Raw genomic sequence first — 27,793 nt, 5'->3', positions numbered from 1 at the left:
TTCCATTGCTGTGCAAATACAATTCTGGCTGCGGTTAATATATGTAAAACCATATATATAATCCTTTTATTGTATTTTTCTGGTAGGATGCCCAACATAAAGGTCTCTGGTTTCAAGTCTACATGCTGCTTTATCCTTTTTTCCAATCAAGTATGTATTTTCGTCCAATATTTTTTAGCTTTTGGGCATGTCCACCACATATGATAATATGAACCAGATGATTGATTACACTTCCAGCATTTAGCGGATCTATCTTTATCTTTAGCGGATCTATTTTTGCCAGTCTTGCCGGTGCAAAATGCCATCTATATGTTGTGGCTCCGTTGCGTGAGCCTGGGCTATCGACAGATGCAGACTCTGAGAGTGAGGAAGAGGAGTTGGCAAGGCCTCCCTCTCCAGGACCCTCCCCTCTGGCAATGCCTCTGGAGGACACCGAAGGCCAAAAAATAGGCTCAGAGCCAAGCACGTCCCCGCAGCCACAGGTGGACAGCGACGAAGGAGATAAGTGCTGGCTGGACCCTCGCCAGAGGCGCAGGGAGAAGCGTGCGCAGCAGAGGGGAAGGCGTGCCAGAGATTAGCTGAGTCACTGGACCACACCCCACAGAATATAAATGTGGGTGTGGTGGCCGGTTCAGTTTGTGATGAGCAAAAACTAGAAATAATCCATGATCTCTGCGTTACTGGACTTTGCCTGCTTTATCGGACTGCATTTGGATTAATCCTTGTATTGTTGAAAACTCTGCCTGTTTTATCGGAATGCTGGCAGTCTAATCTTTGTTTTGTGTGAGTAAAGTCTGAATTGGCAGCTAGCCACTAGGTTGCTGCCAGCTTTATTTTCAAAGAATTTTGTCGTGTGGCTTATTAACTCCGGGCCGTCTGTGAGCGTGCATGAGTGGAACGGGGACAGAACACTATAAAACATTTTATACAAATTTTCTTTATATGCAGTTGACATAGTCAATTTAATATTTCTATCCCATAGTTTCTGCCATTTAACTAATTGTTGCATAACCAAAATTTTTGCCCAAGCAATCATTGTCTCCTTTACCTGCTCACTTTCAAATTTAATACTTAATAAATAACAATATAATTTCTTTATCAACTTTTCTTCTGTTCCAGTTAATATCTGGTTTAGTTCTGTTAACTCTTTGTTAAAACCATACATTTTAGCATCTTTCTCATAGCAAGATTGTATCTGCATGTGTGGCCACTATGCATTGTCGATCCCTTGACTACTAAATTCCTGGTTGGTTTTTAATTCCCCTTTCTCATTCAAAATATCTTTGTATCTTACAATTTTTTCCATGTTAATAACATTAGGATGTACCAATGCTTCCATAGTGGAAAGCCAGACTGATATTTTCAAATAGTGTTGTTATTTTATTTTAAACCAAAATAATAACAATGTATTCCTAATGTAGTGTCTTTGAAAATAACTATGTATCGTATTCTTGGGTCATTCCATGTCAAGAGGTGTGATTTCAGGAAAGTGCCCAGGTCGACCATCACAGATTTTGATGAAATTTGATGTGAACATGCACACATATCTCCAATGAACATTGGTAAAGTGTTATGTTTGCCAATGCAATACTTGCGTAGATATAGTCATTTGTATGACCCCATACCGCAGCCTTTGATAGTGTGACTCTAAGATTTCAGCAACTTTGAGACATAATAACTCTGGCAATATTTTGTTGAGAGAAACAAAACTTGGCCATCTTGTACAATTTGTTGTGCTCTATTAAAGAAAATAATAAAAAAATTCTCATGAGCGAACTCCATCTAGATAATTGGGAGCAAAGTTGGCTGAAAATGACTGTGGCACGAAAAAAGGGTAAAGTTTGGCTTCATATATCTCTGGAAGGAAAGGCTTGAGAAATGTAAAACTTTGTGCATAATAACTTAGCAACAAAAGGTTGTTGAATGTAAAATGTCATTCCCCTGCTGCTTTCCAATAGTTCACAAATTGAGTGTAAAGTTAATGGTTTTTGTAAAAATGCCAGAAATAGAGTATTTTCAAAAATACCCTATTTTCCAAAAAAAGACCTTCTAGAAACTCTGTTAAATCATTCTCATTGGAAAGAGCATGTTTCAAACCCCCCCAAAAAGTAGAGTTGGTGTTTCATTGCTGACGTATAAAGCCCTAAAAATAGGCAATGTTGTATGGCAATGTCACATCCATTATATTATTGTTTTGTCTTGTTTGTTTGTTTGTTACATAAACATCATTACTACTATTATATTGTGTTGGTCCATGGTGACATTGTCATTACCAGTTTAGGCACTTGACCCAGCAACCCCATCGCCATAGGGGGCACACCTGATAACCATGCAATACCAGCCACAGGTGGGTTTCTTGGTTCAGGATCTCAAGCCTGTAGTTTGGTTTCTTCCTCGAGGTTCCAAAGCCTTGTGTGGATATCTGTCTGGTTCCCAAGCTGCCGATTGGGCAGTTTATCCTAGGTTCCCAAGCGTAAAGTGGGTATCTTACTATATATCAGGGGTCACCAACCTTTCGGACCTCAGGGACCACTAAATTCATAATTTTAAATCCCATGGACCACTAATATGACTGGCTGGGTGGGGGGTGGCTAGGTGGTCATATGACTGAGTAGGTGTGGTCAACTCAATGTCACTCACATCGAGGGGCGCCTCGCCAGCCTCTACTCGCTACTCCGCTCCCAGCCACTCCTCACCTGCTGGCCCAGGCTCCTCAGGGCCCCAACAGGAAGCAGTTGTTGAAGCTAAGCAGCCACCACGAGAAAGAGTTGGCGAAACAGCTGGCTCAGTTCAAATTGGATCTGACCGAGAAGGAGGCTCAGCAGAAGCACCTCACTGAGGATTACAAGCATAGGCTTTCCAAACTGAGGGAAGACCTGAGGGGTGCAGGGCCAGGTACTGGCACCTGGAGGCTCAGCTGGCTGAGATGGTCAGCCAGTTCCAGGCCATGATGCAGTTCCACTGGAACAAGACCCTCTGGCCCTTCACCACCACCAGCACTTCCCTCCAGCCTTTGTCGAAATCCCCGTGCCAGGAGGCTGAAGCAGACCCTGAGTTGGAATTTCTGCCCCCCTCCAACCCACACAAAAAGACCCTGAAGGGGGAGTCTCTCTGCAGCAACACAAACATTCTTTGCACGTATCTGTCCCAGGGGCTGTAGTTTGATGACCTCTGATTTAGTGCAATATAAAAAATGCAAATAATTTTTCTGCAGACCACCAAAATTTTCTTGCGGACCAGCAGTGGTCCACGGACTACCAGTTGGTGACCGCTATCTTATATGGTTTCCAAGCTGAAGTCAATACTATTTGTATGAACTGCCAAATTCCAACAATCGCTTATTTATTATTGAATTTACGCACCACATTCTTTAGCATTGCTTCTGGGAATTGATACTGTCAACCTGATGATGTAACTGAAGGTGCTGGAAGCACACAAATAAGATGTGGTTCTGGAACCCAACAAACATTTTGTCTTTCAGGCCAATAAAATGAATGAGCAGGGCCTCGCAGGATGCATAAATGTTACCAATGCATCATTTTGTTCGATCGAAATTTCCACGACGTTGCCTACCCACCATTTTTTGTCGTAAATGTAGGCAACATAACAACTGGGAAATAGGTCAGCCAATTTTAAATTCAGATCGACGGTATTGGACAGTTTGGCCACAAAGTTCATTGTGTCATTTGAAACTTTGCTGACAGAAATCGAATTTGAATCAACTGGCACAAACTGGTGATGGCCTCTTGGGCTAGCTATTGTGCTGCTAACTTTTCATCTTTCTTCTTGCAGCATCCTGCTTTCTTCAATTTCTCTCTTTGGAATGTAGATATATTTAATTCTGTGAATGTTTCTGTCGCAAAAGTTGAACAGATCTGTCGGCATCAGTATTTGGTTGGTTGATGGTCGCTGGAGGCTGGCTTGAGCAGCCAAACGTTTAGTCGTGCCACCAACTCCATCGCATGGTGATTTGGTGAAACAAAATCACATGGTGAAACATTCACGGACTTCAGCAAAGTTTCAAATGACATGATTAACTTTGTGGCCAAACTGTCCAATACCGTCGATCCGAATTTAAAATTGGCTGACCTATTTTGTTGGAATTGTTGGAATTTGGCAGTTCATATTTATTTTATTTATTTATTTATTAAATTTATATACCGCCCTATTCCTGAGGGACTCAGGGCGGTGAACAGAGAACGATAAAAATACATGTAATACAAACGTTAATAAAAAAAACCCAATTAAAATATACTAAACACTCTGGTCCTAGATAATTCAAGATATCCCAGTTTAAAATAAAATCAAAAGCAATATAAAGGGAAAGTTAGGCCAGGCCGGCCTGCTGAAACAGGAATGTTTTGAGGGCACGGTGGAAAGTGCGCAAATCCGGAATCTTCTGTATCTCTGGGGGGAGCTCGTTCCAGATGGTGGGTGCCCTCACAGAAAAGGCTCTCCCCCTGGGGGCCGCCAGTCGACACTGTTTGGCTGATGGCACCCTGAGAAGCCCCTCTCTATGGGAGCGTACTTGGCGGTGAGAGGCTATTGATGGCAGAAGGCGGTCTTGTAAGTACCCCGGTCCTAAGCCATGGAGCGCTCTAAAGGTGGTAACTAAGATCTTGAAGCACACCCGGAAGACCACAGGGAGCCAGTGCAGTTCGCGCAGGAGGACAGCCACATGGGAGCGCCATGCTGCTCCCATAACTACCCGCGCGGCCGCATTCTGGACCAGCTAGAGCCTCCGGGTGCTCCTCAAGGGGAGCCCCATGTAGAGAGCATTACAGTAGTCCAGGCGTGAAGTAACGAGTGCATGAGTGACCGTATTTAACGAGTCCCGATCCAGAAAGGGACGCAACTGGCGAATCAGGCGAACCTGATAAAAAGACCTCCCGGCCACAGCCATCAAGTGTTCTTCTAAAGACAGCCGTGAGTCCAAGAGGACGCCTAAGTTGCGAACCCTCTCCGTGGGGGGCAATGACTCATCCCCAATAGTCAGTGATGGCACCAACTGACTATATCGGGACGTCAGAAACCACAGCCACTCGGTCTTGGATGGGTTGAGCCTGAGCCTGTTTCTCCCCATCCAGATCCGCATGGCCTCCAGGCACTGGGACATCACTTTAAGGGCATCATTGAGGTGGTCCGGGGTGGAGATGTATAGCTGAGTATCATCAGCAAACTGATGATACTTCACCCCAAAACCACGGATGATCTCACCCAGCGGCTTCACATAAATGTTGAACAGAAGGGGTGAGAGAACCGACCCCTGTTGCACCCCACATACAAGGGGCCTCGGGGTCGACCTCTGCCCCCCTGTCAACACAGACTGCGACCGATCAGAGAGAAAGGAGGAGAACCACTGCAACACGGTGCCCCCCACCCCTAACTCTTCCAACCAGTGCAGCATGATACCATGGTCGATGGTATCAAAAGCTGCTGAGAGATCTAATAGGACCAGGACAGAGGAGCAACCCCAATAAACATGTGGCCGCGCTCAGTCTGCCCAGTATCTTGTCCACGTTTTCCGGAGTCACAGAATCAAACTCTTCCCAGGTAATATTCTCAAGACTTGCCTCCATCCTCCCTCCCGAATCTACCCAGTCAGAGTCCAAATTTTCCCGAATCTGAGCGATTTTGTCATACAGATATTGTACAAAGTCCTTGGCTCTACCCTCCAAGGGGTCCTCCCGCGCTTCCTGGTGGAGCAGGGAGCGGGTCACCCTAAACAGGGCGGCCGGGCGATTATCTGATGTTGCAATAAGAGCAGAAAAATAGTTACACTTTGCCGCTTTTATTGCCACCAGGTAGGTCTTAATATGAGACCTTACCAGTGTTCGGTCAGATTCAGAACGGCTGGCCCTCCAACTGCTCTCCAGGCGTCTTTTCCGGCGTTTCATCTCCCTCAGCTCCTCGGTGAACCAGGGAGCCAGGTGAGATTGACGCCGGGTTAGAGGCCGCAAAGGCACGACCTGGTCCAAAGCTCCAGCGGCCACCCTATCCCAGGCAGCCACTAGGTCTTCAGTCGAGCCGTGTGCCAGAGCCTCAGGAAATGGCCCAAGCTCCGTCTGGAACCTATCCGGGTCCATCAGGCTCCTGGGGCGGAACCACCTCATCGGTTCCGCCTCCCTGCAGCGGGGTGTGGCAGTTCGAAGGTCAAAGCGAAGGAGGGAGTGATCTGACCATGACAAGGGCTCGATCACTATATCCCCTATCTCGAGACCACTCAGCCACTGACCAAAGACAAAAACCAGGTCCAGCATGTTTCCCCCCGTGTGAGTAGGGCCATAAACTAATTGGGTCAGGTCCATGGCCGTCATGGAAGCCATGAACTCCTGAGCCACCTCAGATGCCTCACCGACGGATGGCAGGTTGAAGTCCCCCATGACCATAAGCCTAGGGGTATCAATCGCCACCGCGGCTATAACATTGAGTAGTTCAGGCAAGGCCGCTGCCACGTGGCAGGGAGCCAGGTACGTAACCAGCAGGCCCATCTGCACCCCATGACCCCACTTCACAAGGAGGGACTCACATCCGGCCGTCTGAGGAAGAGTGGCCTCCCTCGGACCAAGACCCTCTTTAATGATAACTGCCACCCCCTCTGCCCCTTCCCTGTGACCTTGGCTGATGAAATGCCCGGAAACCGGGTGGGCACATCTCTACGAGAAGGACTCCCCCCTCCTGGCCCAACCAGGTCTCCGTAATACCCACCAGGTCCGCTCCCCCCTCCTGAACAAGATCACAAATGAGGGGGGCTTTATTTACCACGGACCTGCCATTGCATATGAACAGTATTGACTTAGGCTTGGAAACCATATAAGATACCCACTTTAGGCTTGGGAACCTAGGATAAACTTTCCAAATAGATATTATTATGTCTCCAAATTGCTGAAATCTCAGAGTCATACTGTCGAAGGCTGCGGTATGGGGTCATACAAATGACTATATCTCCACAAGTATTGCATCGGCAAACATAACATTTTACCAATATTCATTGGGGACGTGATGGTCAACCTGGGAGCACCAGATCACTTGACATGGAATGATCCTCTTCCCAACCTAGTTGGAGGTCATGACCTTCGAAAGTTAATAATCTTCGGAACTTCCGGTAAACGTTGCGCCGATACAGACACAGGGAACGGGTCTCTGTGTCCCCTGCCCTGACTTCTCCCTGTTTGTGGGCTCCAAGAGGAGCCAAAGCCACCCTGTAGGGGCAGTGAAGCAAGAGGGGCATCCTGAGAGGTTGAGGAGAGTCACAGCTCTCCTGTCGGACCTGGGGTTCCATCTCCCTCTCAGGCACGACAAGAAGAAGAGACAGCCTAATGATGGCCACAAAGCTGGGACAGCCGATGACCATCTAAGACTGGTGCTGAAATGAAGTAGGTGAACAGTGAGTAGAACTGGAGGAGAGGATTTTTCTTTTACCTTAAATTTAACCCCAAGGAGCAATTCAGAATTATCTGCTCAGAATCATCTGTCAAAGTGGCGTTTAGGCATTTGGAGAAACTACCAGACCACCAGACCGGAAGTGAAGGGTGCAGGAGTAGAAACTCAAAGTGGAAACTTTGAAATTTTGAAATATACAGAAAATTGAACCCTTAATCTGGGAAGGTTGATACTGGGAATGCATTTTAAAATGTTGGAATCATTTATTTGCAAAACCTATTCTGCTTTTATAATTCTTTTATAACTAAAAGAATGCTAGAAACGTGTTTATATTGAAATCTAAGCTTAGAGTGCCATCTGCTGATGAAAGAGAAAACTACAAGTCTGGAAATAAGTCTATATTACAAGCCTGGAAATATCTATATGAAGGTGTGTGAAAATTTTTATTGGATTACTTTTACTCACCCTATGACTACTGGATTATTGGAGACTCAAGTATAACCTCTGGGACTACTTAAATGGAACTAACTGTTAATGGGACATAAAGAATTGGGACTAGTGCACTCCTTGAAGAGTAATTTAAAGATTGAATAAATAGTTCTTGGACTGTTGGATAAAAATTCAATTTTTTAAAACAAAACAAGGTACCTAATAAAGGAGAGATGAGTGGAATTGTACAGGAGATGGATTTACTTTTTAAAAGTAAAAAAGACATTATGGAGAAAGGATTTAAGGAGATTATGGAAAAAATGGAAAGTATCATACGAGGGATGATGAGTAAAGACCAAGATGCCCAGGAAAATGGGCAACAGAAGGAACGAAGAAGGAGGAAGACAAAGAGGAAGCAACAGTGGAAACAATAATGGTTGATGAATTAAACCAGGGGGAAAATATATTAGAGCGGGAAGATAGGTTTGAAAGTAAGTTAGGGGCCTGGGTAGAAATGTTAGAAATTAGGCAGTGGAAGAGAATAGAGGTGGGAGGAATACCTAGATTAAACATCCAAGAAGCAGGTAAAGGTTTAAGAGAGATATTTGGGAGGCAAGTAAAAAAAAAAGCATAGCAATTGAAGTATTGAAGTGGAAAAGGAAGATGGATTTCTTTTTTATTTTTATATTGCTGTCTTAATTCACTCTTCTTCTTTCCTATTTTTCTTGTAAAGCATAGCAAACTGTGGGGGCAATAAGTTGACTTTGTATAAATATACAAAAGTATGAAGGCTATTGCTTAACGCATTGTAAGTGTAAGGATCGCCTCTCCTTCCAACTTAAGAAAGTACGAACTCTTGAAACGTAGTTGTTCAAAAGGATTCTTTTATTAAGCAGAAGTGAAAACCATCCAGCTAAAGCACAATCTGAATGCCCTTAGGCAAAGCAGTAGGATTAAAGTGGTAGAGACCCCTCCCTTTAAGTCAGAATGCAGATTTCAGCCAATACACAAGTGTGAAGATGTTTTCTTTACTATTTCTTTTGAGAACCCGAACAAACATGCATTCCCACCACTACCCTTTAAAGTGAGACAACCCACATGGCTATCATAAAAATTCCTGCAGGTAAAGGGAATCTCAGGCTTCCTTGGCGCCAGGATATAGGTTGTAAAATATCTGATGAGACAGGCCATGCTAGTAAATCGAATCCAAGTCCCCCCTTCCTCCACTTGAATGGCAGTATCACTTTTAGGGATCTGACAGTAAGCCGCCCTGAGTCTCCGGAGAAGGGCGGCATATAAATCAAACCAATAAAATAAAATAAAATAAAGTATTGAAGTGGACAAGAGATGATAGATGGATGGGTTTTTTTCCCTGTTGTTGTTCTGAGTTACTTTTTCTTTTCTCTCACTCTCTTCTTTTCCTTTTTTCTTTTTTTAAGTAGGTGACATGATTACAAGTTATATAAGAAAGAAAGAAAAAGTTTCTTAATGAAGGGTGATATGATCAAAATTAAGAATAACTGATAGAAATAAGAAAATGGGCATATACCTTTTTACATCATAAAATGAAAGTAATAACAAGAGAAAATGTGGAATAATTAGAATAGAATAGAATAACAGAGTTGGAAGGGATCTTGGAGGTCTTCTAGTCCAAACCCCTGCCCAGACAGGAAACCCTATACCAGTGATGGCTAACCTTTTTGCCATCACCTGCCAAAAGCTGAGGGAATGCGGGGTAGTCACGCACGTGTGTGCCCACACCCATAATTCTATGCGCCCTGCCCCCCCACGCATGCATGCGCAACCCCATGCTCCCCCCGCTTTTGACATGTGATAGCACAGTGGGCCCAGTAGACCTGTTTTTTGCTCTCCCCAGGCTCCAGAGGCTTTCTAGGAGCCTGGGGAGGGCAAAAACAGCCTTCCCCACTCCCACCCCCTGGAGGCCCTCCGGAGGCAGGAAACAGCCTGTTTGCTGACTTCCAGTGGGCCCAGAAGGCCCAAAAATCATTTGTCCAGCACACGCGTGTGTGCTGGAGCTAAGCTAGGGCAACGCTTGCGTGCCCACCAATATGGCCCGGTGTGCCACCTGTGGCACCCGTGCCATAAGTTCGCCATCCCAGCCCTACACCACTTCAGACAAATGGTTATCCAACATCTTCTTAAAAATTTCCAGTGTTGGGGCATTCACAACTTCTGCAGGCAAGTTGTTCCACTTATTAATTGTTCTAACTGTCAGGAAATTTCTCCTTAGTTCTAAATTGTTTCTCTCCTTGATTAGTTTCCACCCATTGCTTCTTGTTCTACCCTCAGATGCTTTGAAGAATAGTTTGACTCCCTCTTCTTTGTGGCAACCCCTGAGATATTGGAACACTGCTATCATGTCTCCCCTAGTCCTTCTTTTCATTAAACTAGACATACCCAGTTCCTGCAACCATTCTTCATATGTTTTAGCCTCTAGCCCCCTAATCATCTTCTCTTCTCTGCACTCTTTCTAGAGTCTCAACATCTTTTTTACATCGTGGCAACCAAAACTGAATGCAGTATTCCAAGTGTGGCCTTACCAAGGCATTATAAAGTGATATTAACACTTCATGTGATCTTGATTCTAACCCTCTGTTTATGCAGCCTAGAACTGTGTTGGCTTTTTTGGCAGCTGCTGCACACTGCTGGCTCATATTTAAATGGTTGTCCACTAGGACTCCAAGATCCCTCTCACAGTTACTACTATTGAGCAAGGTACCACATATACAGTACCTGTGCATTTTGTTTTTCTTTCCTAAATGTAGAACCTTGCTTTTTTCACTGTTGAATTTCATTTTGTTAGATAGCCCAAAGTTCAAGTCTGTCAAGATCCTTCTGTGTCTTGAGCCTATCTTCTGGAGTGTTGGCTATTCCTGCCAGCTTGGTGTCATCTGCAAATTTGATGAGTTCCCCATCTATCCCCTCGTCCAAGTCATTGATGAAGATGTTGAAGAGCACTGGGCCTAAAACAGAGCCTTGGGGTACTCCACTGCATACTTTCCTCCATGTAGTTGCAGTTCCATTGAGGACTACACGTTGAGTGCAGTTGGTCAGCCAGTTACAAATCCATCTGGTGGTGATGCTGTCTAACCCACATTTTTCTACTTTACTTAGTAGTAGGTTATCAAATGCTACTTTACTAAATACTAAATACTTTATCAAATGCTTTACTAAAGTCCAAGTAAATTATATCAACAGCATTCCTCTGGTCCACTAATTTTGTCACTTTGTCAAAGAATGCAATAAGATTAGTCTGGAATGATCTGTTTTTGACAAACCCAGGTTGGCTTTTGGTTATTACATGGTTTGCTTCTAGATGTTCGGTGATTCGTTGTTTGATTATCTTTTCCAGAATCTTCCCTGGTATTGAGGTCAGGCTGATAGGTCTGTAGTTTCCTGGATCTATTTTTTTCCCGTTTTTGAAGATGGGAACTACATCAGCTCTTTTCCAATCCTCTGGCAGTTCCCCTGTGATCCAGGATCTTTGAAAGATATAGTTCAGTGGTTCTGAGATCTCGTCTGCCAGTTCCTTCAGAACCTTGGGGTGTAATCCATCTGGTCCTGGTGATTTGAACTCATCTAGGGTAGACAAGTGTTCACTTACCATTTTCTTCCCTATTTTAACTTGTGTTCCTAATCTGTTTTTTGTGGTGGTGTTTTTGATAGGTTGGACTGTTTTTTCCTTTTGTGTAAAGACAGATGCAAAAAATGAGTTAAGTAGTTCTGCTTTCTCCCTGTTGCTTGTCACCTTCTTACCACTTTCTCCCAGCAAAGGGCCAATTGTTTCCTTGACTTTTTTCTTGTTTTTAATATGTTGGAAGAAGCTTTTTTTGTTATTTTTTACTTTAGTTTCAAGCCTTTGTTCATTGTGAGCCTTAACTTTCCTCACTTCATCTTTACAGGTTCGGGCTATTTGCTGATATTCTGCCTTAGTTATGTGCCCCTCTTTCCACTTTTTATACTTGTCCTTTTTGTCTTTCATAGAGAGTTCTTTATGCAGCCATGCTGGTTTCTTTTGAGATCTATTATTTTTCTTTTTTATTGGTATTGTGCTAGACTGGGCCTTTATAATCTCACTTTTCAAAATTTCCCAAGCTTCTTGAGTTGTTTTCCCCTTGAGGATTCTCATCCAGGGGAATCCTTCTCAAGCTGTCTCTAAGTTTATTGAAATTAGCTCTCTTAAAGTCCAAGACTCTAGTTTGACTTTGTTCTACTACTTGTGTTTGCATAATGTTGAATTCCAATATTGCATGATCACTTGCCCCCAAGGTTCCTGTAGCTTCAACACCTTCTATCATTTTGTCTCTGTTAGTGAGAATTAAGTCCAATATGGCTGATCCCCTTGTTCCCTTCTCTACTTTTTGGGAAACAAAGTTGTCTGCTAGGTTTGCTAGGAACCTGTTGGATCTTCCACTTGGTGCAGAGTTTGTCTCCCAGTTGATGTTAGGGTAGTTAAAATCCCCCATTACTATTGTGATGTGCTTCCTACATACCTTAGTTAGCTGACTAGCAAAAAGTTCATCTACTTCCTCTGATTGGTTGGGTGGCCTATAGTATAGACCTATGGCAATGTCATCCCCCCCCCTTTAATATTGACCCAAATGCATTCAAGATAATTTTCATCATTGTTGTGCTCTATTTCTGTAGAGATGTAGTTATTTCATATATATAGTGCAACTCCACCTCCTCTTTTATTTGGTCTATTTCATTAATTAATTAATTAATTAATTAATTAATTAATTAGTTTGATTTATATGCCGCCCTTCTCCGGAGACTCAGGGCAGCTTACAATGCTTTTAAGCAATAGCCTTCATGCTTTTGTATATACCTGCTTAGTAGGGCTTTTTGGGGCCCCCTAAGCGGTGTTCTATTTTATACAAAGTCAGCTTATTGCCCCCACAAACCGGATCCTCATTTTACCTACCTCGGAAGGATGGAAGGCTGAGTCAACCTTGAGCCTGGTGAGAATCGAACTCACAGTAATTGCAGGCAGCTGGCAGCTAAATACTACTTTAACAGTAGTTTTAAATAATTTATATCCCTCTAGCTGTATGTTCCATTTATGGGTTTCATCCCACCAAGTTTCCGTAATGGCAACAATATCATATCTGCTCTCATTTACTTGAATTTCTAATTCACCCTGTTTATTCCTCATACTCTGTGCATTGGTGTATAGACATTTGAGTTCATTTTGATTGACTCTATGTTTACTGTCTACATAACCTGTGTTGTGCCTGACTGCTCTTGCTTTCTTGCCACCTGTTTGATTAATGCACATGGTATGGCACTCACTATTAAATGCTTGGTTTTGGTTGACAGCAGGGGTGATAATCTTACTCGCACAGACATCTATGTTACATGCACTGTTAGCCCTATTAATTTTGGATTGTTGGGGACAGAAATGTTCTGTATCGATTAATTCTCTGTCCCCACTGTTCAGTTTAAATGTTTATCAGAAAATCTGTGAATTTATTGCTAAGTAACTCAGTCCCTTTCTTTGATGGATGTAATCCATCTCTTTTGCACAGTTCTTCATTGGACCAGTTGCAGACGTCATGACTAATAAAACCAAAGCCTTCCCTTCTACACCACTCCTTTAGCCACACATTAAACTCTGCTATATGCTGTCTTTTCCCTTTTTGTTTCTTATATACCAGTAAAACCTCTGAAAAGATTAAGCCTACAACCTATACTACTAAGTTCATACTCTAAGCTTTGTTCAATACCTCCATTGTTCAATATCCCAACTGAACAATGATAGACTATAACTTAATATAAGTATGCATTATTATTGGAAATATATAAGCGGATTGAATATAAGGATTATGATTAACTTGATTAGTTTAATTTGTATTAGAATGTATGACACTCATACATAGTGCCACACTATTCACGCATTGATTTGATATTTTGATAAAAAAATAAAAAATAAACTTAAAAAATAAATAAAGTTAATAATTTTGTATGTCTCAGGCTGATCCATTCTTTACCTGTATCAGTACCGAGGCCTGATAGTACAATTCCCAGTCTGGTAGCCCAAAGCCCTCTCTTTTTTTGGCTTCCTACAACATTTTCAAGCCTATTCTTGTTTTTTTCCTTAACCAAATGTATCTTGATACCATTTTATTTAATTCTTCAAAATATTTTTTCTCCAGTTTTATTGATATTGTTTGGAATAGATATAATAGTCTTGGTAAGATATTCATTTTTATAGTAGCTATTCTTCCTGTTAATGACAGTTGCAGATTTTTCCATTTCTCTAGATCTGGTTTAATTTGCCTCATCAGTTTCATATAATTATCCTCTTTAATTGTTGCACATTTTGTTGTTAGTTGTATTCCTAAGTACTTCACTTTTTAAACTATCTGTATATTAATTCTTTCCATCAATACTTTTTTTTGTGTGTGTATCTGTAAGATTCTTAACTAAAATCTTTGTCATTCTTCTTTATTTTCAGTCCTGCTACTTCCCCCATATTCTTCTATTTTTCTAATTAGCTTCTGTCCAGTTTCTAAGGGGTCTTCTAATATACAGACCAAGTCATCTGCAAATGCCTGTAGCTTGTATTTCTCTGTTTTTTATTTCCATTCCTTTTATTTCTTCATCTTGCTGAATGTTCCTGGTTAACACTTCCAAAGTCAATATAAATAGCAGCGGGGACAGTGGACATCCCTGTCTAGTGCCTTTCTTGATATCAAAGTTCTCTGTCATGGCTCCATTTACTATTACCTTGACTGATTGTTTACAGTATATTGCTTTAATCATATTAATAAATCTCTCCCCAAAGTCCATATATTTTAGTTGTTATAACAAGAATTGCCAATTAACATTATCAAATGCTTTCTGTGCATCTAAAAACATCAAGCCCATTTTTTTCCCAGGGTGTATTTCATAATACTCCAATGTATTTAGAATCATTCTCATATTGTTTTTAATCTGTCACTTTGCAGAAATCCGTTCTGATCTAGATGTATAAATTCGATCAAGTATTTTTTAAATCTGCTATTATCGAAGCATATATTTTATAGTCTGCATTCCGTAAAGATATTGGCCTGTAGTTCTTTATCTGTGTTAAATCTGAATCATCTTTCGGTATAAGAATAATATTTGCTTCCGTCCATGAATTTGGTATTTTTGCTTCTAGTGGTACTTCATTATAAACTTCCAACATCACTGGGCTTAATACATCTTCTAGTTGTTTGTAAAATTCTGCTGGTAGCCCATCGGGCCCTGGTGTTTTATTATTTTTTTGTCTCTTGATCACTTCTGTCAATTCCATCATGGTTATCCACTCATTCAGCATATCTTTAACTATCAGGTACCTTAGGGAGTTCAGATTGTTCCAAATATTGTTGTATTTTATTTTCCAGAATTTCTTCCTTATCATACAATTTCTCATAGTACTCTTTTATAATAGTATTTTTCTCCTCATTCTGATAGTGAAAAGTCCCTTTCTCATCAATCTATGTATATAAAAGTGAAAACCACTCATGCACTAATCACAAAATCTCCAGAACCATAAAGCCTACAAACTTGAAATTTGCCACGTATGTTCCTCTTGACTTCTAGGTGCTCACTAAGAAAGGATTTTTTGAAATGACCATCAGAGCATTAATATTTCCTATATTATTATTATTTATTTATTTATTATTTATTTATTTATTTATTTATTTATTAAATTTCTATACCGCCCTTTTCCAAAAAGGACTCAGGGCGGTGCACAGCCAAAGTAAAAACAGAGCATACAAAATTTAAAAACAATATTAAAATAATTAAATATTCTGGCCGTAAATTAAAACAACCCAATTTAAAATCAATTTAAAATTAAACTCAAGCCAGCCCAGCTAGTTGAAATAAATAGGTTTTCAGGGCCTGACGAAAAATCCGGAGGTCTGTTATTGTACGTAACAGGGGGGAAGGTTGTTCCAGAGGGTGGGCGCTGTCACAGAGAAGGCTCTTCCCCTGGGGGTCGTCAGCCGACATTGTCTGGCGGACGGCACCCTGAGGAGGCCCACTCTGTGCAAGCGTACTGGCCGGTGGGAGGCTATTGGTGGCAGAAGGCGGTCTCGTAAGTACCCCGGCCCTAAGCCATGAAGCGCTTTAAAGGTGGTCACCAACACCTTGAAGCGCACCCGGAAGACCACCGGGAGCCAGTGCAGCTCACGCAGGAGAGGTGTCACATGGGAGCGCCTCGTCGCCCCCATTATAACACACTCTGGTGCTAATTAGTTAAACTTTCTACTCCCCGTTCCAACATGAAAATAACTCTGGAGAGAAAGGGATAGCGTAGGACAGGCTTCTGTGGGGCAAGCCTCATGGAGAAGAGGGGCTAGAAAGCCAGAGGGAGAGAAGGGAATAGATAGAAGATGTTTCTGTGGAGCAAGCCTGAGGGAGAAGGGGAGAAGAGAGGATCTATGGGCCAAGCCTGAGGGAGAGAAGGGGAGAGGAGAGGATCTATGGGGCCAGCCTGAGGGAGAGAAGGGGAGAGGAGAGGATCTATGGTGCAAGCCTGAGGGAGAGAAGGGGAGAGGAGAAGATCTATGAGGCCATCCTGAGGGAGGGCAGGGGAGAGGAGAGGATCTATGGTGCAAGCCTGAAAGAGAGAAGGGGAGAGGAGAGGATCCTGAGGGAGAGAAGGGGCCGATCATAATTACTCATTACTTTTCAAACTCTAAGTGTCAATTTATCAAGCCTGATCACATAGTTTCGTAGCGGAGCATGGGTATTCAGCTAGTTAGTCTATGTATCAATTTCCCCCCTCTCTTTTTTCAGTTTGTATGTTGACCATCTTCCAGGTTTATTCGCATTTTCAAAGTAATTTTGTTTTGCACTTTTAATTTTTTGTGCCAATTCTTCTTTTTCCAATAGGTTCTAATAGGTTCATACATCTTGAGTTCCTACTGTATTTCTTCCATCATTTTAAAGAAGTTTTTTGGGAGTGTTTTTCTGGCTTTTTTGCCTATTTTACTGCTCTTATAGTCAAGTTCTGTGTCTACATTTGCATTAAAGTCTACTGCCACAGAAATATTTTCATATTCCAATTCTCTGATTTTCTTATGGAGTTTTCTATAAAACTCATCTTGTTTATTATTAAGTGCATATATTACTATCAACAATATCTGTTTTTGATTCATTGTTACCTCAACCATCAATATTCTCCCCTCTTCATCTGCAAAAAGTTGGTTAGTCTTTATTGTTTCTTTAATATATAGAGCCACCCCCCCTTTTTTTGCTGTGCTAATGAAAAATATAGTTTCCCAATTTTGGGGTACTCTAATAGTTTACTGTATTGCTTTTTAATATGGTCTTTTTGAAGACAGAAAGAACAGAGAGAAATAAGATCAACTAGAGCAATAAAACCTATCTATAAGTAAACAATGGAAGAAGAAATAAAATTACTATCAATTAACATAAACGGACTGAACTCACCAATAAAAAGAAAAATAATTTTTAACAAACTAGAAAAAGGCTTTCTTGAATAGAGCTATCAGTCCAGGTCATCAACATATCTACAGTTAGTATGTATAAAAACAGTAACACAGAAAAAAAAAACCATGTCAGAGAGAGGATTATTTAAAACTTCTAGTGAGGGATAGTGAGCCATCCCTTGCTCTGCCATGTTCATGCTGTTCCTCGTGGGCCACTGATGCATCCTCCCCCACCTATTAGCAGCTACCCCTGCCATACTCATGCCGTGACTCATAGTACATTTACAAATTCTTCACCACCCAGAAACAACCAGTCATGTTGTGCTTGTGCCATGCACTATCCTTTACCTGCCTGTTCGCCTGTTTGCAACCATTTGGGACTTGCTTAAGAATCCATGAATCTTACTTAACAATAGCAACGGAATGTGCTGGGATTGATATTGCTAAGCGATGTAATGTGTAATGTCATGCTTTACAATAATATTACTTAGCAATGAAATTTCTGGTTCATCATTAACCAAGGACTCCTTCTTTTTGTAAGATATTTTTATTCATACACTAATTTTCCCCAAACCAGCTTTCCTTGTCCAAAAGACAAACTATATTTATAAGGCACTTTTTGATTCATTTTCAATCAGAATGGCTAAAATACTTTTTAAAATCTTTATTATTTTCCTTCTGGATGTTATCAAAAAGAAAGTTTGACCTGCAGCCCTTCATATATTTAGTTTTTGCCTGTCCTTTCTCCATTTATTTGGCAAAAAATTTGATATTATTATTCAAAATCAAAAAATCGATTTAGCTGTTAATTTTAAAAAAAAAAAAATTTATTATTAAAATATAAACACAGATATAAAGACAATACAATACAATACAAAGACAAACAAAAACCCACCACCTACAAACCCACCTAACATTCTACATATATGTTTTTGTCATCAACAGAATATATGTCGTTGAGCTTATATATTTTAATAAAGAGTAATTATTAAATGTCTAATTCCAATGTTATAACTTTACACTACAAATTTACATTTCTTATGAGTTCATCTTCTTATGTAAGTCTTTACCCTAATTTCTGTCCTCTACATTTTTGCTGATTTTCCTTTCCAGCCATTGATACCATTGGTGCCATACAAGATAGTATTCGCTTTCTTCCTTTTCCTGGAGTTCCAGCGTCAATCTGTCCATTTCAGCACACTCTGTTATCTTTGCGATAATTTTGTCTTTGGATGGGAGTTGGTCTAATTTCCAGTTTTGAGCGAACAGTAGTCTTGCTGCTGTCAAGATATGTATGATAAGATATTTCGTTTCCTTAAGATATTGTGCCGTTATCATGCCAAATAAAAAGAATTCTGGACTATTTTCTATTTGAATATTCGTTATTTCCTCAATAATATTTTTTATATCTTGCCAATAGTGTTGGGCTTTCCTACATTTTCACCAAGTGTGGTAATATGTCTCCTTTTTTGTTTTACATTTCCAACACAATGCCGGAGTGTTTGGGTGTATTTTGGCAAGTCGGGCTGGTGGTAGGTGCCATCTATAAAACATTTTAATGAGGTTCTCCTTGTAAGATGTGGCTCTTGTCATTTTAATGTTCTGCTTCCATAATTTCTCCCAATCTGCCAATTGAATATTATGTCCTATGTCCCTGGCCCACACTGTCATGTTATGTTTAACTGTTTCTTCTATTAATTTGTCTCTCAAAAGGTAGTTATATGTTTTAGTAATCATTTTCTGGTCTGCTCCTAATAAAATTCTGTCCAGTTCGTTCAGATCTTTTGCAATTCCATACTTGATTTTATCCGCATTGTATCTTGAATATATTTGAGTATAGTGCCACCAATCAATATTTATATTGCCATTTTGGAGTTGATGTCTTGGAGTAAGTTCTCCTTCATGATTCAGTAAATCGATTATTATCGATTGATATTATTATTCAAAATCAAAAAATCAATTTAGCTGCTAATTAATGTGTTTAGGATTGCAGTCCAAAAGCAATGATATTAATGCAGTTAATTTTACATTTTTAAGTTTTATAACATAACAAGATACATTTGTTGCAATAACATTTTTTTTTCTTCTTATCACTGGAACAATGTTTTCTTTTTTATTTTCAGGCGAATACTTCATCGAGATTTGAAAGCTAAGAATATTTTTTTGAAAAATAATCTGGTTAAAATTGGTAAGATATTAAAAAAAGTTGCTATTTATTGTTCCAGGAGCGTGCAGAGAGGCCGAGATGGCAAGATAGATGAAATTGAAAGACGCTTTAGTTACAGATCCCAACAAATGTTTGAATGCTAATTCCATGCTTAGACCAAGAGATAGAAATACTTACCACTTCCTGCCCAGGTTTATTTCCTCACAGATTCCCAAGTATTTTCCTTTTAATGAAACATTAGATTAGGGTCAGATATTAGTTTTGAAATATTCAGAAGAGTGAAATTGCCTCTTTTTGTTTTAAAATTGAACCTTACCAACATATAATTATATTTTGTAATATGTGTGTTTTTTAAAGACTATCTCAAAATATAATGCAAAACAAAACATTGCATCATGCCTGTTCTGTGTTTTGGAAAAAAATTATTTATCTATTCTCTCCCAGACTGCCATTGTAATGGCTAGTTTGCACAAAGCCATGTACATGTGGCACAATAAAATATTAAGGTCCTTAGTTAGCTAATTCATGATGACATCCTTCAGTGATTAAAGCACATGGAAAGGAAGCTTTTCATGAAATCCAGCATATACTTACTTTTATCAAAAAATCATTGCAGTTATTTTTCAAGGATACCATAGTATTATAGAATATGTGTTTCTTTTTTTTACATATTATATAAAACTTACTGTGGTTTTTGTTCTCCTTATGTTAAAGACCTGAGAGTATATAAGAGCATGTTAAATGAATTTTTAAGAAGGCAACTGGACTTTCTTGTTTTTTCTTTGAAGATGATTCATTTCTCATCCAAGAAGCTTCTTCAACTCTTACAGGATAGTGGGGAATGGAAGAATTTATATTCCTTGCAGAAAGCTGGTAAAACCACAGATAAACCTCCAAGTGCTTCAACGACCCTCTAAAAGGATGCAAATGACCAGTTATCTGCAAGGAATATAAATCCTTCCATTCCCCACTATCCTGAAGAAGCTTCTTGGATGAGAAACGAAATGTCTTCAAAGAAAAATAACAAGAAAGTCCAGTTGCCTCCTGAAAAAACACCTTTGGGACAACTATGACCTGGATGATTGAGAATCTCTACAGATATGTTAAATGAAAAAAAAAAAGTTATTCCATTATATTTTTTCAACAATTCCATTAATACTTTTATTGTTATTTATCACTACAAAATAATTTATAAGCTACCATACTATAGCCACTTCTGCTGCAGTAAATCCTTATTTTATAATTGTGCTATGATTTTAAAATAATTTAAAATAATTATATTCTATTTATATATTTCTCTGCTTTTTTTAAAAAAAGCATGATTAAGTTCTGAATGTGCACAAATGTGCATTTGACTACAGGTAACTTACAACCATTCATTTAGTGATGGTTCAAAGTTACAACAGCACTTAATAAGTGACTTACAACCAATCCTCATTACTGTCAATGGGGGGAATCAGATTCATTTAATAACCATATGATTCACTTAACAACTGCAGTGATTCACTTAACAACCATAACAAAAATGTTGCAAAATTGGTTATGACTTGCTGAACAATCAACTTGCTTAGCAACAGAAATTGTGGTCCCAATTATGGTTGTAAATCAAGGACTATCTATATACACAATAGCATAACACATTTTAAAACTAGGCTGGTAGTCTGTTTTTTAAAAAAATAGTTTGTTGGGGATAAAAGCTTATTCTGTAAATGGAAGGCAAATATAGTCAACTGCTTTATTCATGATATTAGCCACTATGTGTTCTCAGTTTATAAGGGTGTTATTAGAAGCCTCTGAGAATTTTTTACAACTATGTATTTGAATTTAAATAGTTAGCTAGCTTTTGCTTAGTTTTAGGTTTTTTTTACTTCATTGGTTGTTTTTCTAACAGATTACTACATATTAACTCTTCCTTTTAAGGGGACTTTGGAGTTTCTCGACTCTTGATGGGATCGTGCGATTTAGCAACTACTTTTATTGGGACACCTTTCTACATGAGCCCAGAGGCATTACAACACCAGGGTTATGACACGAAATCAGACATTTGGTGAGGAGACAATGCTGTGTTCAAATTTATTTCACCACAAGCAAGCACATAACTAGTCTGTTTCTTTATAAATTAGGTTTTATTGTTTTTCTTTCTATAGAACTCTATACTCCCTCGCACACAATTATTAGAACAAATAGGCTACCACTCTATATGAATAAAGATGATGCTTTATTGTTCTGAGGGGTTAGTCTGACATTCCTCTTCATTTCTTATACTTCTCTTTTGGAAAAAAAAAAGGTTTTATTGTATTCTATTAAAGTATATTTTTGTAGGACTTCGGCAGTGACGTCAATGTGTCTGGAACGAAGAAAACGGGGATCCGTTCTTGAAGTTCCAATATTCTTGATTAGGAAGCCGATTTAGGCGCTATTGATCTTGAAGAGATCAATAGAAAAAAGAGGAATCTTCAAGGACCTCGGGGAGCAAAGTAATCTCTTCGAAGGTTCAGGAGAACCTCTTAATTCCAATCAGGAAAAAACCAGCCATTTTGGCTGGCCTAAAACACTGATAAACCAAAGAGTGGGAAGAGAAAATTGAAGTAAGAGAACACATTGGTAAAGGATTGAATGAGAGAACAAAAGATTTGAAAAGGTACAGCTATAGTGTGGGAAAGTGAAACGTGAGCGGAGAAAGTGAGACTCCAAACTAGCGGCGAAACGACAGCCAGGCAGGTGGCGAAGAAACAGCGAGAGTGACAGCGCAGAAACAGGAGAACAGTGGAAACAGAGAGGCTTCAGAAGGTGTACTAGTAAAAGAGCCGAGAAATATAAAATACACGAATTGCGTAGAAGAAGCAACTGAGTCCAGAGTGGTGAGCAGTGAGAGAGAAACTGGAAAGATAGGAGAGAAATCGCGGAATGCCGAGAAGGGGCGATGACGACAAAAGTAAGCGGCAACGGAAATTACAGCACTTAGGACTATTGCAATTAATATTATTTTTTTAGATTTTTTTAATTTTATTTTCTCAAACATAAACATAAAATATAACTTTCAAGAACAAAGTCTCGATCCGGTCATAGATAGGTACAATGCTTACATTCCTTTAACAAGCTCCTTTCCCATTTTCCATTACATCTTTTAAACATAAAAATCAAAACATGAAGAAAAGAAAAAAAAGAGTTTTAACATGAATTCTAGCATCTTAATCTAAACAAATCTATTATGTCACCACAAATTTAATTTCCAAATAAACAATTCATCTTTATATCCATGTCCATCTTATATCTGGTTCTTCTCCAATTTTTCTTCCTTACATCTTTTAACATCAATATCAAAGTATAAATTTTAACAATCTTCTAACCTCATAGTTTAATTATTTACCTTACATTTTTATCACCATAATCTTAATTTCAAATTCAATACAACTCTATTTTTATTCCAGTTTATAAAACAAAGTTCTATCCATTTTTCTTGGTCTCTTGACCCATTTCATCAAATATTAAAATCTTAAACTTTATCAATTTATCTTTAATTTCCCCCCGCTTATCATCTATTACACCTAACTCCTACTATTGTTTGGCTGATTTCCAGCGTCTTTTATTTTGGCTGATTTATAGCATAGTCTCCTCCAAACCTCCAACTACTCTTTGGCTGATTTCCAGCATATTATGTTTGGCTGATTTCCAGCATAGTCTCCTCCTGAGCACCCCCTATTTTTGGCTGATTTCCAGCATATTATATTTGGCTGATTTCCATCATAGTCTCCTCCAAAACTCCTGCTATTATTTGACTGATTTCCAGCATAGTCTCCTCCAACTCTCCCATTATTATTTGGCTAATTTCCAGCATTTTCCATTTTTACTGGTTTCTATCATATTCTCCTCAAAGTCTCAAACTTTTATTTAGTTGGTGCCCATCATCTCTTATTTTAATATATTTATCTATTATATGTCAGTTTCCCGGCATATTTTCCCAAATTAATTCTTGGTATGTTTCATAATATTAATCATTTCCAGGTTACATTGAATTAAATCACAATTTATAACTGAAGTCTATGTATCTTGCAGCATGTTTTTCCAAATTAATTCTCAGTAATCACAATTTATAACTGAAGTCTGTGTATCTTGTAGTTACATCCAGTTAAAACATTAATCAATCATATTCACCAATCTGAAGTTTGTTTACAAATTAAAGTTAAAACATATTACATCTAACAGTAAATTTTTTTGGAGTTATCTCATATTAGTATATACTCTTATTTATTATCTTTAACCACCTAAACATCAATCCTCTATTTTAGTTACCATCTCTTATTTTTCATCCTTATTACTCCAAAAGCCCTCATGTTTTATCCAAAAATCATTTATATATTTAAGCTTTAAAACATTACATTTCAATTTTATCTATTTATTTCTTCCTTTCCCTATCTGTCCATAAGTGTTCCACTTAAAAATCCATACATCCAAGTTGAAAACTCTGTGTGTCACTTTAATGCTTTGTAACATCTGTTCCATATATAATACATCAACTTCCTTCTCTTTTGTTCCTGCGCCCGTCCTTTTTCTTGCTAAGCCAGTTAATTTCAATTCTAGTAAATCCAGAGTATTTCTTCTTTCTTCTTCATAAAATCACCCAGCGACAGAATAGGAATCTCCAGAGTCCATAAATCTAAAGTTAATTTCAAAGTAATCCAAAGTGAAACACCATTCAAAATGTTTCTTTTCCAAATGGAAGGGAAATCTCTTCACTCCACATTCCGCTTAGTCACTGCAGACTCCATAGCTATTATATAACCATCTGCCTGTCTTTCTTCACTAACTTTTCACAGTTGTTAACTCCCAAGGGGGGAAAAAAATGTTTCTCCAATCTATTCCAATTAAAAGAGAAACCCAATTTTCTGGTTCATAAAAAACCAATTATTCCAGATCAATTACTTAATGTAATGTAGTAATGTAGATCAATGTACTTAAACAAATTCTATCATGGGTCTTTATTTTCAATTTTTTTTCCTTGTCAAATCTTCAAGCCCCAATGCTCTGTAGCCACTGTTTAAAATTTGGGGTCTTATTTGTAATAATCCATGCAGTTATGTTGTTTCTTGCCTGGGTTGGTGTCACTCACCCAGCTTCGAAAAACCTTATCCTTTCCTCTTCTCTCCTGCACGATCTTTTCATGGTCCGCCACGGCTTTGCGACAGCCGCCATGACTGCCTAGCCCCACCGCCGACTTCAAGGATTCCCTCTGGCCTCCGAGGAACTTGCCTGTTCCTCTTGGCCTTCCGAGATGCTCCTCTTCTCCTCCCATCCCTACAAGACGGGGTCGGTCCGAAGACCAATCGATCAGTGGTTTGTCAGTGGGGGTTTTCACGGGCTCGTTAGAGCCCGCCATATCCCCGACTATAGCGCCATGGCACCAGACCAGAAGTCTGGACTATTGCAATTATTGTAACAATATTTGGTACTTATAGCCAGAAGCTGGACTTGAGAGGGATCTAAATTCCAAAATCTCAAACAAATTCTAATTGATTGAGAAAGAAAAAAATCGGAGAGAGGAAACAGAGGACTAATTTGTAACAGAGACTGAAGAGCAGGTGTTAATACACAGAGACCCACAGATAACAGCTTTGTAAACTAACGAATTGGAGTAGATTACAAATTTGTGGATACTTTGACTTTTGGATATTGGGACAACTAAAATAATTAAGAACAGAGACTTTGAAAATAAACTGTCGGATATAGGAAGGTAGATGATGCAAGAGTGAAGAAAGACTGCAAAGCGGAAAGAGAACGAATACCAACCAACGCAGTATAAAATATAACTGTTTAATTTAAACAGAGACATTTATTGATTACCAAAAATTACCAAGTGAGAAAGTTTGGATTGTTATTCTCTATTTAAAATCTGAGATATAACTTTGCGATATAACTTTTTACTGTGGCAAATATAAATAATTAATTGAGTATTATACTTATTTACTTAGATACTTAGAAACTGAGAGACTGATATATTATTGATTATATTTACCATATTTTCTTATATATTTAATTATAGATTTCAAATATGGACATCATTTAAAAGTTGGGAATTTATATTAACTACACCTATTAGCTTAGCTTTCTTAGAGTGACTATATAGATTCATATATTTATATATTGACACATTGATATAGTATTGATTATATTTAACATATCTATTTGTATATTTAGTTATTGACCCCATATATTGATATGGTTTAGAAGTCAGAATTTTAGATTAATTATATCTAATATCCTAGTGTGTTTAGAGTGATTATATATATTTTATTATTTAGATCAACTATTTATATTCATCTGTTTTAGCACTCTATATATTAAGTATTAATTTAGCAATATAGATAACAACAGTAAGAACAAACCAATGAATGGCTGAAACACTAGATTTTTCCCTCATCTCCCTAACTGATTTTTCCACCCCTCATATAAGGATATTGAAAAGTAGAAATTTAAAAAGAATTGTACAGAACTTTGAACAATCATATTGGAAACTATTCGGGAACAGTGACTGTGACAGAAAAGTAAATTATAGACCAATTTAAATATAGATCAACCAGGACTCCTCACATACTGACTTTTATCCTAACCTATACATACTAAACAAGTCAAATAACAATATAGAAGTAGAAATATAAAGATCTCTTAAGTCAGATAAGTGTATGAGAATTTGGGAAAGTGTAAAACAGAAAATAAAGATGACAACAACAGGCCCAATATTGACAATTAAGACAAGCAAAAAATTAATCTCAAACCAGACAACACTTACAGCCTCACCTATGCAATAAAAAACAATTGATACAATGCTAACTACAGAGAAAGAAAAGGCTCCCTCAACATTCAACATTCAAAATATTCAATCAGTCCTAGCCATAATACAAGAAGGAATGAATAAAACACAAGAGTCCATAGCAAATAATCATGAAGAAACCAGAAGAAATCACGAAGAATTGAAAACAGATGTGGGAGAAATAAAAGATAATATTTTAAAAATGGACGATAAGATTGAGAAAATACAATAGAATATCGTGAGAAATGAACAATGGATCCAGAACATGGAGGCAAAAATGGAGCAAACGGATAAGAAAATAGTCAGCATGGAGCAAAATCAAGCAGTATTAAATAAAGAACTAGAAAACTTAATTACATACTTAGAGATGGAAAAAGCATATTTCTATCTCAGGTTTCAAAATATAGCTGAAAGTAAAGAGGAAGATTTAGGAGAATTGATGGCAGGAATCCTAGTGGAAGCCACTCAGAAACAGAAAGAAGAGATCAGAAGAGAGATGGACGAGATTTACAGAGTCCACACAAATTATGCCCGTAGGCATAAGTTACCCAAGGAGGTCCACATCAGATTCACAAGAAAAACCGTAAAAGAAGATATCTATAAAATAATGAGAGAAGAATCAATTCTGTACAAAGGGAAGGAAATAATAACATTAAAACAGATTCCGAGGAGGATAAGAGAACAGAGGAAAAACTATAACTTTTTAACAACACAACTAAATAAATACAAAATAATGTTTCGCTGGTTGATGCCAGAAGGGATTCTGGTTTCCTGGCAAGATAAGAAATACAAAATTGATACTTTAGAGAAAGCGCAGGAATTTTTTGATCAGCACTTCGACTAGAAGAAGAACAGGAAACCAGATCAGAATCAGATAGCAAGACCCAGGAACATTCCACAGAAGAAATAGAAAGAGAGCAAGAAGAAAGGAGAAGACTGGAAAGAGAGAAGATCGAAAGAGAGGGAGCGAGGGAAAAAACACAAATTATAACAAGAAACACAAGAAGGCTTAGGACAATGAACAGATAAGAAATAAGAATGAACAGGAATTAAGGTTGATCTCAATTAATATAAATGGATTAAACATACCAACTAAATACATACATTCAAAAAACTACAGAAATTAGACATGAATATCATAAATTTGCAAGAAGTCCACATTAAAAAGCAACATCAAAAATTACTAGAAAATAAACGATTAGGAACATTATACACCTCACTAGCAGAACAAAAAAAGAGGGGGATCGCAATATACATTAAAAAACACTTACAAGCAAAACAAATATATATGGACGAGGACAGAAGGATTCTGATGATAGAAATTAAGCTTGAATAAAAAAATATACTATAGTATCAATATATGCACCAAATGGAAATCAAAATGAATATTTTAAAAGAATACACAATATAATCAAAGATCTAGAATACGAAAATATATGTATCATAGGAGATTACAATGCAATCACGGATACAGGAAAGGACTATCAGAGTAGTAAAAAGAATAAAACAAGGAAAAAAAACACCCCCAGACACATGCAAAGATATGGCCCAGGAACT

The 27,793-nt window shown here is 38.5% G+C and overlaps 1 protein-coding gene across 3 annotated transcripts in view; it reads left to right on the top strand.

The window, feature by feature from the left end:
• The window catches only part of NEK11 (NIMA related kinase 11), a 370,526-nt gene that overhangs the window by 196,231 nt on the left and 146,502 nt on the right, over positions 1–27,793 (top strand). For all 3 annotated transcript variants that reach the window (XM_087894213.1, XM_034403974.3, XM_087894214.1), the window contains 2 exons: positions 19,385–19,449; positions 21,349–21,475. In XM_087894213.1, the coding sequence (XP_087750339.1) occupies positions 19,385–19,449; positions 21,349–21,475 (192 nt within the window). The remainder of the gene's footprint in view (positions 1–19,384; positions 19,450–21,348; positions 21,476–27,793) is intronic.

This window comes from Pantherophis guttatus, chromosome 4, assembly GCF_059756535.1.
Source record: "Pantherophis guttatus breed Tessera chromosome 4, ASM5975653v1, whole genome shotgun sequence".
NCBI classification, from domain to species: Eukaryota; Metazoa; Chordata; class Lepidosauria; order Squamata; family Colubridae; genus Pantherophis; species Pantherophis guttatus.
Note: the sequence above shows the minus strand (reverse complement) of the source record. Positions and strands in the feature narration are given on the sequence as shown.